Source organism: Eumetopias jubatus, unplaced genomic scaffold (assembly GCF_037043125.1).
Source record: "Eumetopias jubatus isolate StellerSeaLion01/CBP00866 unplaced genomic scaffold, mEumJub1_p1.0 scaffold_7, whole genome shotgun sequence".
Taxonomy (NCBI): Eukaryota; Metazoa; Chordata; class Mammalia; order Carnivora; family Otariidae; genus Eumetopias; species Eumetopias jubatus.
Genome location: NW_028274813.1, coordinates 105489594 through 105502798, shown reverse-complemented (window position 1 = coordinate 105502798; position 13205 = coordinate 105489594). Strand labels below are relative to the sequence as shown.

Below are 13205 nucleotides of genomic sequence, written 5' to 3'. Positions count from 1 at the left end.
TCTATCTCCCTCTTCCTCTGCCCCTCACCCCCCCACTCGCTCGCATGCTCACTCTCTCTAAATAAATCCTAAAAAAAAAAAAAAACTTTTTTCATTTTTGACAGAACTTTTTTTGTCATTGTTTAACGTCTATCTTAGTGTCCACCAAACCCTGAACTTCTCTAAGTTTCTCTCTACTAATTAAAGTCCTCTTTTGGGGGCACCTGGCTGGCTCAATCAAAGAGCATGTGACTCTTGATCTCTGGGTCATGAGTTCAAGCTCCATGTTGGATGTAGAGATTACTTAAATAAATAAAAAACAAAAAAAAAATGAAGTCCTCTTTTCACTAGTTTATTTCTGTTGAGGCACTAAACCACATTTAATTCCTCAGTCATTTGGAAGTATGATAGATAGTATGATAAGTGATTTAAGAATTATCCTACCTTTTGCATTGATTTGTATAACAGGAAAAAGGAAGCTGGACTGGTCACAGTTTTTCATTAAAATACTAAATTTTTCTGCTGCTGGTCAGGGACAATCCCAGAAGAGACGGGTAGGGAAGAAAAATGATCTTATTTATTCTTGTCTCTGTAATTTGAATGACACAGTTCTTCAGAGTAGCAGTAATTATTTTAGTTACTTTTTCTATGGGGTAGGTTAAGTCTCTTGTCTCATATGTAAAGAATACCTTGGTTACAGTTTTAAAGTCTTCAGTTGCTCAGTAATTGCCCTGAACCTTGAGTGTGAAGTTAAAAAAGAAAAAGAAACCACATAAACATGAGAAATTTAAGTTAATTTAAAAATAAGTCAGGGAGAGGGGGAAATAGGGAGTTGCTAATCACCGAGCACAAAGTCTCAGTTATGCAAGATGAAAAGTTCTAGAGATCTGTACAACACTGTCCTATAGTTAATGATACTGTAGTGTACATTTAAAATTTTGTTAAGAGGGTACATCTTGTGATAAGTGTTCTTGCCACAAGAAAATAAAATTTCATTTTAAAAGCAAAATAATACAAAAAATTCAGGCTTTCTACTTTTCACAGCATCCTGTCTCTTTTGCTTTTTTATGCTACCATATAATACATTTCACTGAAGTTGTATTTTTTCCTCAGGTGCAGTTGGTGAATAATCGGTTTAAAGGAGTCAAGTATTTCCGCTTGAATACCCTAGCCTCTCTGGGTTATGTGGTTGTAGTGATAGACAACAGGGGATCCTGTCACCGAGGGCTTAAATTTGAAGGCGCCTTTAAATACAAAATGGTGTGTGAGCATACAAACATTTTTCTTTTATTAAAGACATTTACATTTTCTGGTTCATTGTTTGGTGTGAAATCTCAGCAAGTTGGGGGAAGGGGCTGTGAGTGAGAGAGATGGGGGGAAAGAGAGTGAGAGTGTGTGTGTGTGTGTGTGTGTGTGTGTGTGTGTATCTATGTGTTAGAGTTCAGGGGTGGGAGGGAAGATGCAACTTGATATTCACTAGGCTAGCTCACGTCTGCCTGTCTACCTGTATATAACTTTGGGGAGCTGAGATAGAACCACTTTTACACAGAAATACCCTTTCTTTCTATGATGTATATCCAGCTTAGCCAGAAAGCAGCACCATAGTTTTCAGCATCCTGTGCCCTATTGAGAGGAATAATTGAGATTTGTTCTGTCCTCTGTGAAGAGAGAAACCAACTGGTTAGTGCCTTCCTTGTGACAAGCCTCTTTCTCTCTACAGGAAGCTTTAAATGCTACCTTTTAGAGATGCCCCATGTCCTTTCTGCTGCTTTGGGAAATGATGAGAATCCGATGTTCCTTTTACACAGTAAGGCAGTTACTGTGTTTGCCAGTGTATTGGACATGCTGAGTAAGACATGGGATTTTCTCCCACAGCCAGTTCTTTGACCTTATGTTGTATTCTCATGTAAGTTTTTTTGTTTTTATTTTTGTTTTTGGCTCAGTAAAGGAGATTGTGTGCACTGGCAGGCCTAGTAATACAGATAGGGTGGTGGTGGTAGGAATTAGGACTTAATAGGATTTAAATAGCGTGTGTTCAGTTCCTAGAAGTAGATGATGGGGAAATAGAATAAGACCTCAGGAGTGATTCCTTCTGCTTTACTGCATTAAGTTTTAAAAAGAAGTAAAATTAGTCAACCACTTAAGGGGGCTAATTTTTTGTCTTTGGGTATAGGAAGGCTTGTTACAAGGAAGATGCTGACCTCTTAGCAGACAACAGAACAAATGGAAAGGGGAAATACCCATATAGCAAGGAACAGTTTGGGTCTCAGTAGGAAAGAACTTTGTGGCTAAGGGGTAACTAAACTCTAGGACTGGCTAGCAGCAGAAGCTATAGTCCCCTATCTCTAAATAGAGTTAAAAAATTTTTTTTCGGGCAACAGAATCTCAATCAATAATGAATTATTAAAAAATACTACAGGTATTTTTAGTGAAAACCATTTATCAGCTTTAAAAACACTCTGATAATGAGACTTTATTCATCAGAATCAGTGAAATGTTCTGCCTTTTTTGACAGGGTCAAATAGAAATTGACGATCAGGTGGAAGGACTCCAGTATCTAGCTTCTCAATATGATTTCATTGACTTAGATCGTGTGGGCATCCATGGCTGGTCCTATGGAGGATACCTGTCCCTGATGGCATTAATGCAGAGGTCAGATATCTTCAGGGTATGTGGTTTCCTATTGTATTTCTTTTTGCAATAGGGGTAGAATTTTCAATAAATTGAGGATATGAGAAAGTGCCTATTTTCTGAAGGTTTACAGAGTTGACAATATTATGGAATGTTAGGATTTGTGTATCTAACAGTCATGTGAGATAATAGATGTATCTTGTCAACTTGTGAGAGCCATGTGAGATATATATTTACATATCTATCTATCTATCTATCTATATATTAAAAAACACTTGTCAACTTGATGACCAGTTGTTGGCTATTTATAGACATGCCAAAGATTATGGGAGATAGTCATGATTAGTAAAACACACGCGCACACGTGCACATATTGGATTGTAATTACTTATTTAATTGCTGGACTGCAAGCTCTGATGTCAGGGACTTGCGTGCCCTTCACATCACTGTATCCTCAGTAGCCAAGCACAATGCGTGACACATAGTAGGTCTTAAGTAAATCTTTATTGAATGAATAACATATTAAATATATAAATGACGATTACAATTTTATAAACAACTTCCTAGAGAAATATGTTAGAAGGAAATAATAAAGATGCCAAAAGTTGTTAAGAGAATGGCAATTATGAAGTGTTCTTCTTTACTATTTTAATAACATGATTTTTTTCTTACAGTGAAAAATAATTTTAAGAATGAAAATGATAGGGTTTTTGTTCTTGCATGTATATTCGGATAATCTTTATAATAACCACAAAATAAACTCTGAAAATTGCCATAATTTTACCAGGCTTGCAGCTGTCAAGAAAGTAATTAGAATATTTAAGTATAAAACTGTGAGTGGGAACCTTAAAATGAGGAAAGTGTTTAGTGCTTAAATGTATTTCATTCATTGTTAAAAATTCTGTACTGCCAGCAGAGGCTAAAAGAGAAGAAAGAAATGACTGCTTTTCCTATATAAAGCTGACACTTGTCACACTTTTTTTCCCCAGCAGCAGGAATGAGTTTACACTGAGGCAGTCACATGTTCTAGTTCAGTCTCCCCTTTTCACAAAGGGGCCCCAGTGTATATTTCAACTAGCCCAGGTTAAGGGTTTGATATGTGGCATGCCTATGGGACATGAAGCTCACTGACTGACAAAGTATCAAATTCTTGACCTTGGCACTCCACTTTGATTTTCTGAGTTGCCTGAGACCATGTATGCCCCAGTTGTGGGGCTAAAGCCTAAGGATAATTTTAGCCTATAAATTTGCAGTTACACGTTCTCATTGCTAGCCATTCTTTTTTGGACCACACTTGACTATTATTGTTGTCTTCTGTAGGTTGCTATTGCTGGGGCCCCAGTTACTCTGTGGATCTTCTATGATACAGGTTACACAGAACGTTATATGGGCCACCCTGACCAAAATGAACAGGGCTATTACTTAGGATCTGTGGCCATGCAAGCAGAAAAGTTTCCCTCTGAGTAAGTTCAAGCTTTAAAATTCAGATTATAAATTTAAAATTGTAGTGTTAAAATTTGTCTTTAATAACAATGAAAACCTCAAATACTGCAAAACCAAGACTAATATTTTAAAGATTTTATTTATTTATTTGACAGAGAGAGAGACAACGAGAGAGGGAACACAAGCAGGGGGAGTGGGAGAGGGAGAAGCAGGCTCCTCGCTGAGCAAGGAGCCCGATGCGGGGCTCAATCCCAGGACCCTGGGATCATGACCTGAGCTGAAGGCAGACGCTCAACGACTGAGCCACCCAGGCACCCCAAGACTAATATTATATAGACAACTCAAATGGCATGGCTATTTCTCAAAGCTGAATTACAGGCCAGTTCACCTAACCTGGTTTTTTTACAAGTTATATTTGAAGCAATTACTGTGCTGAAAGAAGTAAACTATATAACTGTTTCAAGGTGGAAAAAATTCTCTTTCTGCTTAAATATATTCTATAGACAATGTTTATGATTTTTCTTTCCCTAGGTACATGCTATGATTATTGATAGATGCTAATATCATCATAAGAAATAGAACACATAATTTTTCATTATATGTAGTATCTGGTTACTATATTATAAATTTATTATTGAAAATGTTGAATTCTCGGGGCTCCTGGGTGGCTCAGTCATTGGTCGTCTGCCTTTGGCTCAGGTCGTGGTCCCGGAGTCCTGGGATAGAGCTCTGAGTCAGGCTCCCTGCTCGGCGGGGAGTCTGCTTCTCCCTCTCCCACTCCCTCTGCTTGTGCTCTCTCTCTCTCTCAAATAAATAAATAAAATCTTTAAAAAAATAAAAATAAAAAAACAAAATACTGAATTCTTATTTTAATATTACATTATAAGGAAGTTAACTATTATTAACTATATTACTATATAGTTATATTTGTTTTTATGTAATTGTATATTATATAACTATATATAGTTGTATATATTACATAACTACAATATTAACTAATAGTTAATTGTGATCAGAGGGGTTAAGTGGTTTTCCCAAGTACTCTATTTTGCCTAATCCTGTGATATTTCCATTTCTCTAGACCAAATCGTTTACTACTTTTACATGGATTCTTGGATGAGAATGTCCATTTTGCACACACCAGTATATTACTGAGTTTTTTAGTGAGGGCTGGAAAGCCATATGATTTACAGGTGAGTTCTTCATTTTCTGATTGAAGTAAGTAGTGATTAGTGATTGATTACTTTGAAATATAATAACCTATGGAGTAGGGCTGAATTTTCAGCTGTGGCCACTCTCTGCTTAAAAGATCTAAAGTCATAGGCATAGTTAGTAGTGCCTCTGTTTGGGTAAAAATTAAGATTTTGTTGAAGTTGGGCTAAGAACTGGCCTATTGAATTATATAACTTGTGTATCTGTAACTGCTTTCAATTTGTAATCATGGAAAAGATGACAGGAGTCCATTCAGTATCCCCTTTGCTTTTCTTTACATGGTCTTTTAATTTTTATTTTATATTGACATTGGAATAGAAAGCCACAAGTTAACCACCTCTATTGCTCCATTACTCAAAAAAAGGTTTTAAAAGATAACCTATTCATTTCTTCCACCTTTGTACTTCTTTCACAGATTATGTGCTCATAAGAAATGAAAAATATTACTTTTTCCTCATTTATGTTTCAGTTGACATTTACGTAGATAAACTATGAGCTATTTGTCTGTAGCAGCAGTTTTCAAGCATTTTGGTCTCAGGACCCCTATGCACACCAAAGAGCTTTCATTTATGTGGGTTGTGTCTTTCAGTATTTCCATAAAAGATACTAAAACTAAGAAAATGTTTGTTTTGTTTTTTTAAAAGTTTATTTAAGTAATCTCTACAGCCATTGTGGAACTCGAACTCACGACCTGAGATCAAGAGCCACATGCTCTTCCAACTGAGCCAGTGAGGTACCCCCAAAACTAAGAAAAATTTAAAATATTTTTTAAAAAACCGTAATAAACTATTATGTGTTAACACAAATCACAGTTTTTGTGGGGGAGAAAAACTATTTTCCGAAACAAAAAAAAAAATCGAGAAATAGCATTGTTTTCTTACATTTTTGTAAAATCCCTTTAATGTTTGACTTAAGGAAGACACCTGGATTTTCATATCTGCTTCCACATGCAATCTGTTGGGAAGTGTTATTTTGGCTAAAGAATACAGTAGTTTCCCATTATGTGCAGTTTTGCTTTCTGAGGTTTCAGTTAACCCTCAGTCAGCCGAGGTCCAGAAGCAGATGATCGCTGGGACGCCTGGATGGCTCAGTCTGTTAAGCATCGGACTCTTGGTTTCTTCTTAGGTCATGGTCTCAGGGCTGTGAGATGGAGCCCCATGTCGGGCTCCAAGCTGGATGTGGGGCCTGCTTAGAATTTTCTCTCTCCCTCTGCCCCTCCCACCGCACACTCTCTCTCTCTCTCTCTCAAAAAAAAAAAAAAAAAGACACATATGATCCTCTTTCTGACATAGTGTCTGGTCACTAGTGGCCCTAACACTATATCACAGTGCCTGTGTCATTCACTCCACTTCGTCTCATCACGTAAGCACTTTATCACCTCACATCGTCCCAGGATGAACGAGCAATAGTACAAGATATTTTGAGAGAGAGAGACCACATTCAGGTAACTTTTATTATAGTATGTTGTTATGATTGTTTTATTATCAGTTACTGTTTTTAATCTCTTACTGTACCTAATTTATAAACTAAACTTCATCATAGGTATGTATGTATGGGGAAAAAAACAGTATCTATAGGGTTTGGTACTATCTGCAGTTTCAGGCATCCAATATTGGTCCTGGAATGTGTCCCCTGTGGATAAGGGGGGGGACTACTGTGTGAAGAAAATTCAGCCTCACAGAATATGTAGCTAGGAAAGGGGAGGAATATGTTAGCTTTTACAGATAATTGTGGATATTCTTCTTGGAAACTACACCAAAACTGGACAGGTCTTAGTTTCTTAAAGGTTAGTTTTAGTGTGGAATCTGACACCATATCTAAAACATTTCATACTGTGTTACATTAAAATATGTTGGAGCTTGTATTTCTGATGGATCTTTCACACATACATGGGTCATCTGGAAAATATTGCTTCACTGTATAACATCAGTCTTCTCAGTATTGACTGATTTCATTATACAGTATTTTTAAAATCACATATATTAATATTACACCCCTGATCCCATCAGAAGTCTGTAAGTTTGGGGAAGCTCATGAGCTAGTAGTGGTAGATGCAAGTTTTCCAAAATTCTAATTTTTACTTAAAAGCTCAAAATTTATCATTGGTGACGAATATTGTCAGTGTTGTCCTTGAAGTGACCAGCTCACTTCATTCATTTTTTAAGCAAATGTTTGCCAAATACCCAAATCTGAATCACCATAGTTGTCAGTCATTCAAGTTGAAAATGGGAGTTCCATTTAAGAAGTGGTAGTTTGGCTTGCAACTCAATTTCATAAGTGCTTTTCTTTTAGACATCCTATAGCAAAAGTGCTTTCTGCTTTGTTCCCATTTATCACCACAGAACATGTAAAAAGACATCTATTCAAGGGTTGCAATTTAATAAACTTTTGTTTTTTACTACAAGTGTGTGGTAGTGAAGAATACGGTGACATCCAGTACAATTTAATGTCACTGCCTTGATTCATGCTAAGGCACTGGAACTGTTACCCATCATTGCTTTTGCATTATTAGTGCAAATGCCAACACAGTGAATAAAGGCAAATTGTTCTGAAAGTGGTTTTGACCTGTGTATACCTCAAAAGGCTTCTGAGGACCCCAGAAGTCTCTAGATCACACTGGGAGACCCAGTGACCTATAGATAAATCCTTCTGTAAGCCTTGGGGTGTATAAGGAATGATAAAAAGCGGGGAGGGGCTTTTACATTGGATATATGTGTGTAATATCTTGGAGAGGCTGTGCTCCATATTATTGATCCTGTTGAAACTCTGTGGAAAACTTTGGAAGGAAATGTATTATTAAATTCTCACTTTCTGTATTTTGATTTTTGTTGTTGTTTAAGATCTATCCTCAGGAGAGACACAGCATAAGAGTCCCTGAATCTGGAGAACATTATGAACTGCATCTTTTGCACTACCTTCAAGAAAACCTTGGATCGCGTATTGCTGCTCTGAAAGTGATATAATTTTGACCTGTGTAGAACTCTGGTATACACTGGCTGTTTAACCAAATGAGGAGGTTTAATCGATAGAAAACATGGAATTGATCATCACATTTTGGTACCTGCCATATAACATCTACTTCTGAAAGTATATTTGGTGCCATTGCAGGCATCTCCAGCTTGTGGGTAGTAATCTAATACCTTAACCATACACATACAAAATTGAACGACATATTTCTAAAGGACCCAGCAATACCATGAGAATTACTGAAAGAAATAAGACATTAGCACCATGTATCCATACTACCTTATTTTCACTTCTTAATAGCATTATAAACCTCATGGACTTAATTAGTGTATTTTTACAGTATACTTCTGAGTTTGTTAAAATATGATGATATTAGTGATTGGTTTGGTTCAATTCCAGAAACTCTGACTAGTTACAGATTTGATAGCACTTAAACGTAATTGAATAGCTTACGCTTCATTGCTTGGGGTGTATCCAGCATGTTATGAACTAATCACTATTAAACCTATGACTTAACCAGTCATTAATGATTTTTCAAGGATAATTTAGTGGCCTCCTAAAAACACTTATTTTGTTTCATTCAAGCTCTGACCAATTTTAGCCAATTTCAGCTGTATCTAGTATAAATAGTTTTCTCTGATGATATGACAGAGTGGGTTTTTCCTTTCATAAAAAGGCAAGTAACTGTACATGTAGCATGGTTTAATTAGTCTTATAATATTGATAATTACAGGCAGAAAAATTTTAATCAAATGGTTAGAGCTTAAATATTTGCAGGCAATTTCTTCTCCTTTAAGAAAAGAGAAAAGTACACATTAACTTGTACTCTTCAGAAAATTTAGTGGGGCCAGTTTCCATTGGGTATTTCCTTACTGAAATGTTCCGGAGTTCTAGGGTGATGGAAGGGAATCGTGGTAGGGTGGGAGATACCGGGAGTGGATAATGACAGGGAGAAGAAAAGGAGAGGATCTGCTTAAGAACTAAGTAGAAGTAAAATTTGACCAAAAATCCTCATGAAAAAGTTAGGGGGGTGAAATTTAAACTGCTAGAATGTTAGTTAAGGAAACCAGAATGAAGAATCACTGTCTTGCCAACACAGTTACAGACTAACATTATTCAGGGAGGAAAAGTTCCTTATTTTTCTAATTCTCATTTTTTGTTACTTTCATCTTAATTTTGGTAACCTTACAAATTTAAACATTTTAAATTATTTGAACATCATTTAGATATTGTGAGCTTAAAGTAAAGAGGTTTCCAAACCACCTCTTCACCATAAACTGATCCCAGGCAAGCCATGGCTCTATTTTTAAGTGTTCAGAGCCTCTGAGCAATGTCTTAAATGACCATGACATTTTCCTGGTTTAGCCCTAGCAGTCGACTGTTAAGGGAGCTCATAGGCTTTCAGGTGCTGATTGGAATCTGTCATCTTAGAGTCTTGGGGTGTTGTTGGGTCACATTGCCAGCGGCAGGGAAGGCACCTATGAGTTTGACCCTTTTTATCACAAGCCTCAGTGTTTGGAAAGTTGTTTCCAGTACTTTTAAACAACGCTCTAAGAAAAATTGCTCTTTTTCTTTCTCACCACTACGGAGAGTAGATTTCTCCCATAGAGAGCACAGCCTCCATTAGTAAGGGTGATGACTGTACATCGGAGGTGAATTCATCATTGAGAGCCAGGTGGGAGGTGGGCGAGGCCTAGAAATGGCAGGGTGACCTGGTGGTTCTGTCCTTGGGAAGGGGATTGGGTTTTGCTGTTTGTGTATTTATACTGTATCATAGGTACCACACTTTTCCTTATTGTCTGTGTATGTATTGATTTTCTTGTTTATGATATTTTCCCATGCCAAGGTGTGTTTATATTTTTTTCAATGTTAAATTAAATTGATTTGGGTAATTTTTCTTCCCAAGAAAGTATTTTCCCCCTTGATTTAACTATATCTCTGACTATCGAAGGTGGTTTTTGTGATCTGATTGGCCTCCAGGGATCTATCCTTATATAATATGCAGAATGGAAATGGTATACAGTGGTTTTTAGACATCTCCTCATTTGAAACCTCTTACCCGTTAAGGCTGTTTCTTCAAAATGGCATCTCTCATTTTACCAAAACAAACCCAAAAGAACCTCAAGTACTCTTGAATTCACCAGTGTTTTCCTTTTGCATCTTGCCTGTCCTTTCCTCATATGACAAGGGATGCCTCTGTTATAATCCCCCGTTCATTAAATGCCATTCTCCTTCTATAGGGGGAAAATACATGACTGAATTCAGGTGCAGAAAGACAGTTGGATGAGTTTCATTTTAAAAACTGACATGGAAAACATCATAGTCATTTCAAGCAATCAGTAGAAATCTCACTAAAACTCTTTGTACCCTGTCTATGGGTAATATCTTAAAAGGCTAAGAGTATATAAAAGTAGCAATACTTTTTGGTAAGAGCCAAAAAGCACTGGTTTAAACATCACATGGGGTGGGTTTTGCAGGCTTGATAAATAGGTGCACTTGAGCAACCATCTACAGGTATAGTTGCTTATGCATTGTTGAGCAGTGGGACTCAGAATCTAAGATTCATCTGGGATGCTTATTACTAAAAAGAAATGCAGTCTTAAATTTACTCTTAGAAGTTTGGATTTGGTTGATTTGGGTGGAGACCGGGAATCTGCATTTCTAACAGCCTTTCCAGGGTGATTCTAAAGTTGTTTGTGGGCTACTTTCACAAAGTCTTCTGTAGAGAATGGAATCGGATTGAGAAAATAAGAGGTGATTTTTACACTGGACTCATTTACAAACACCTAAAGCAATAGCCAATGTAGCTGCTCATCTGTGCTCACTCTTGGGCCCTTCTCACTCTGAAGGAAGCAGAAGGTATCGTGAACTGTGTATCCTCTTTGGGGATTCATTTTGGAATGAAGGTTCTTCCCTCGATGCTGTAGCTGGCTCATTTCGAAAGCCTCATACCAGAGGATGAAGTTACAATGCATGCATTACTTTTTAACAGGTTGAGATATAGATACTGATGCTTACTTTTTTTTACTACTTGTTTTATTCCTTACAGAAGGTGTATCCCACCTGTCTGTAATGTAATTCTCTCTTTAGGTGGAATGACTCCTGTAAGATCTCTCACTATTGTAGAATCACAAATTTTTCAAGCTATTATCTTTGATATAACCTAATGTTCTCATTGGTTAGAGGAGGAACCTACATAGAGAGAGAGGAGAAAATATACCCATGGCCATGCGGCCAGTTAGTGTTCAGTTGGTACTAGACTCCATCCAGATGCCCTGACTCATGGTAGCTTAAATGATATGTAGAAAAGGCAAATTTTTAAAGAAGTATTTATTAATATATTCCTATGAAACATTTTAAAGATAACATAAAATGGTTAATTTTTCCATTCTAAAGTAAATGCTAAGCATGCTTATTAATGAAGCAGTACTTCTAATTAGTATATGACATTCTGAAGTTAAAACTGTTACACTAAATGTGTCTTCCTAGTAGTGGGGGATTTGGGAATTGGGATTTAGAATAGAGTGCTTGCTTAAGCCTGGGAGCCTAACTTAGAGCTATTTGAAGTAAGAAAAGAGACATGGCCGTATCTAAACTAAGAGATTGCAGGTGAGTGTCCATTCCCAGCAGACATAAAGGAATAAGGAAACTTCCCTGACTCCCACTTTCCCAACCCTACCTGGCCTCACCTCTCCGTCTTGCAGCCTACAATATGGAGACATGTCAGTGCAAGGGTGCTGGCTCCTGCTTTTCTTCTTTTGTCAAGAGACAGTTCTGGGTAATCCTTTCAGAAGTCCCTCACAGAGGGGAAAAGTAGTATTTGTATGTTTATTTTTGAATAACCCAAATACAAATTTATGTTGTATTCAGCACAATTGGAGTTCAGGTGTTTAATTTTGGAACATGAAGTGCCTGCTGTTTTAAGCATTGACTTGTATAAAAGGAATTGCATGTCTCACTCCAGTAAGTTTATGGGTTTTCTCATTTTCAGCTACATGGCTTTTAATCATGTAAAGTGAAACATTAGTTTTGTTGCATTTTATTACAGGTTCTTTGTTGCAATAAAGATGCTGCTACAATTAATTGATGTAAATGTTCCTTCCCCCCTACCCCTTCCCTATTTATAGTCTTGCCTTGATTAGTGGCAACTGTGGAGTGATTAATACACACGAACAAGGTCATGTGTTTGCAGTGGAGAAAGGAAGACTGCAAGGTGATTACCAGGGGTTTCCAGTAGAAACACCAGCCAAAAATGCATCCGAACCCAAGGGGAGGCGTGCAGGGAACGGTTCTGTGCCTCCAAGTGGTTCCCAGCAGCCGGCCATTTGTACTGCAGGGGTGGGGTGGGTGGTGCCTGGAGCCAGTGATTAGCATGTCCTTCCTGAGCAGCTGGGATTTTCTCAGGGATGCTACCTGGAGTTTCCAAATAGTGGTCTCTGAGTGCTCCCTGGGAAATTTCAAGGAAGTTCAGTGTAATACTTTTTGCAGAGGTTTCTTTGACAGTTCTCTGGTCTGTTGAAGCTGTACTGGGGAAGGGGGAGAGAGAAGCAGATGAACCCCTCTAAAATTAGTAAATTTGGGGTTTGTCTGATAATCCTTCCAGCACAGGCACTTAATCTGGATTCTCTAACCCACTGAAGTGGTATGCAAAATATTGCTTGGCAATATTTTGGAAGTGCATTCTGGGGAGAAAGGCTTTGGCTTCTCCAGATTCTCAAAGGGAGGATGATCCCCCAAGAAGATCCACTGCTGTATTAGCTATTAGGTTTGTAACCTTTTAATTTTTAAACATTATTATTTTTTAATGCCCCCTTTATTTGGGAGGGAGCGAGAGAGCATGAGCAGGGGGAGGGGCAGAGGGAGAAGCAGACTCCCCGCTGAGCAGGTAGCTGGATGTGGGGCTTGATCCCCACGTCCTGGATCATGACCTGAGCTGAAGGCAAACACTCAACTGACTGAGCCACCAGGCGCCC

The 13205-nt window shown here is 37.7% G+C and overlaps 1 protein-coding gene across 2 annotated transcripts in view; it reads left to right on the top strand.

Annotated features, from left to right (window-relative positions):
* DPP8 (dipeptidyl peptidase 8) overlaps positions 1 to 12315 on the top strand; it is a 60907-nt gene extending 48592 nt beyond the window's left edge. The window contains exons 17-21 of one of the 2 annotated variants that reach the window (XM_028100161.1): positions 1093 to 1239; positions 2495 to 2647; positions 3931 to 4073; positions 5135 to 5246; positions 8106 to 12315. In XM_028100161.1, the coding sequence (XP_027955962.1) occupies positions 1093 to 1239; positions 2495 to 2647; positions 3931 to 4073; positions 5135 to 5246; positions 8106 to 8228 (678 nt within the window). In that variant the 3' untranslated portion in view covers positions 8229 to 12315. Of the gene's footprint in view, positions 1 to 1092; positions 1240 to 1699; positions 1875 to 2494; positions 2648 to 3930; positions 4074 to 5134; positions 5247 to 8105 lie in introns of those variants that run through there. The other variant, XM_088024861.1, reaches the window with a different exon arrangement.
* Positions 12316 to 13205: the final 890 nt, after the last annotated feature.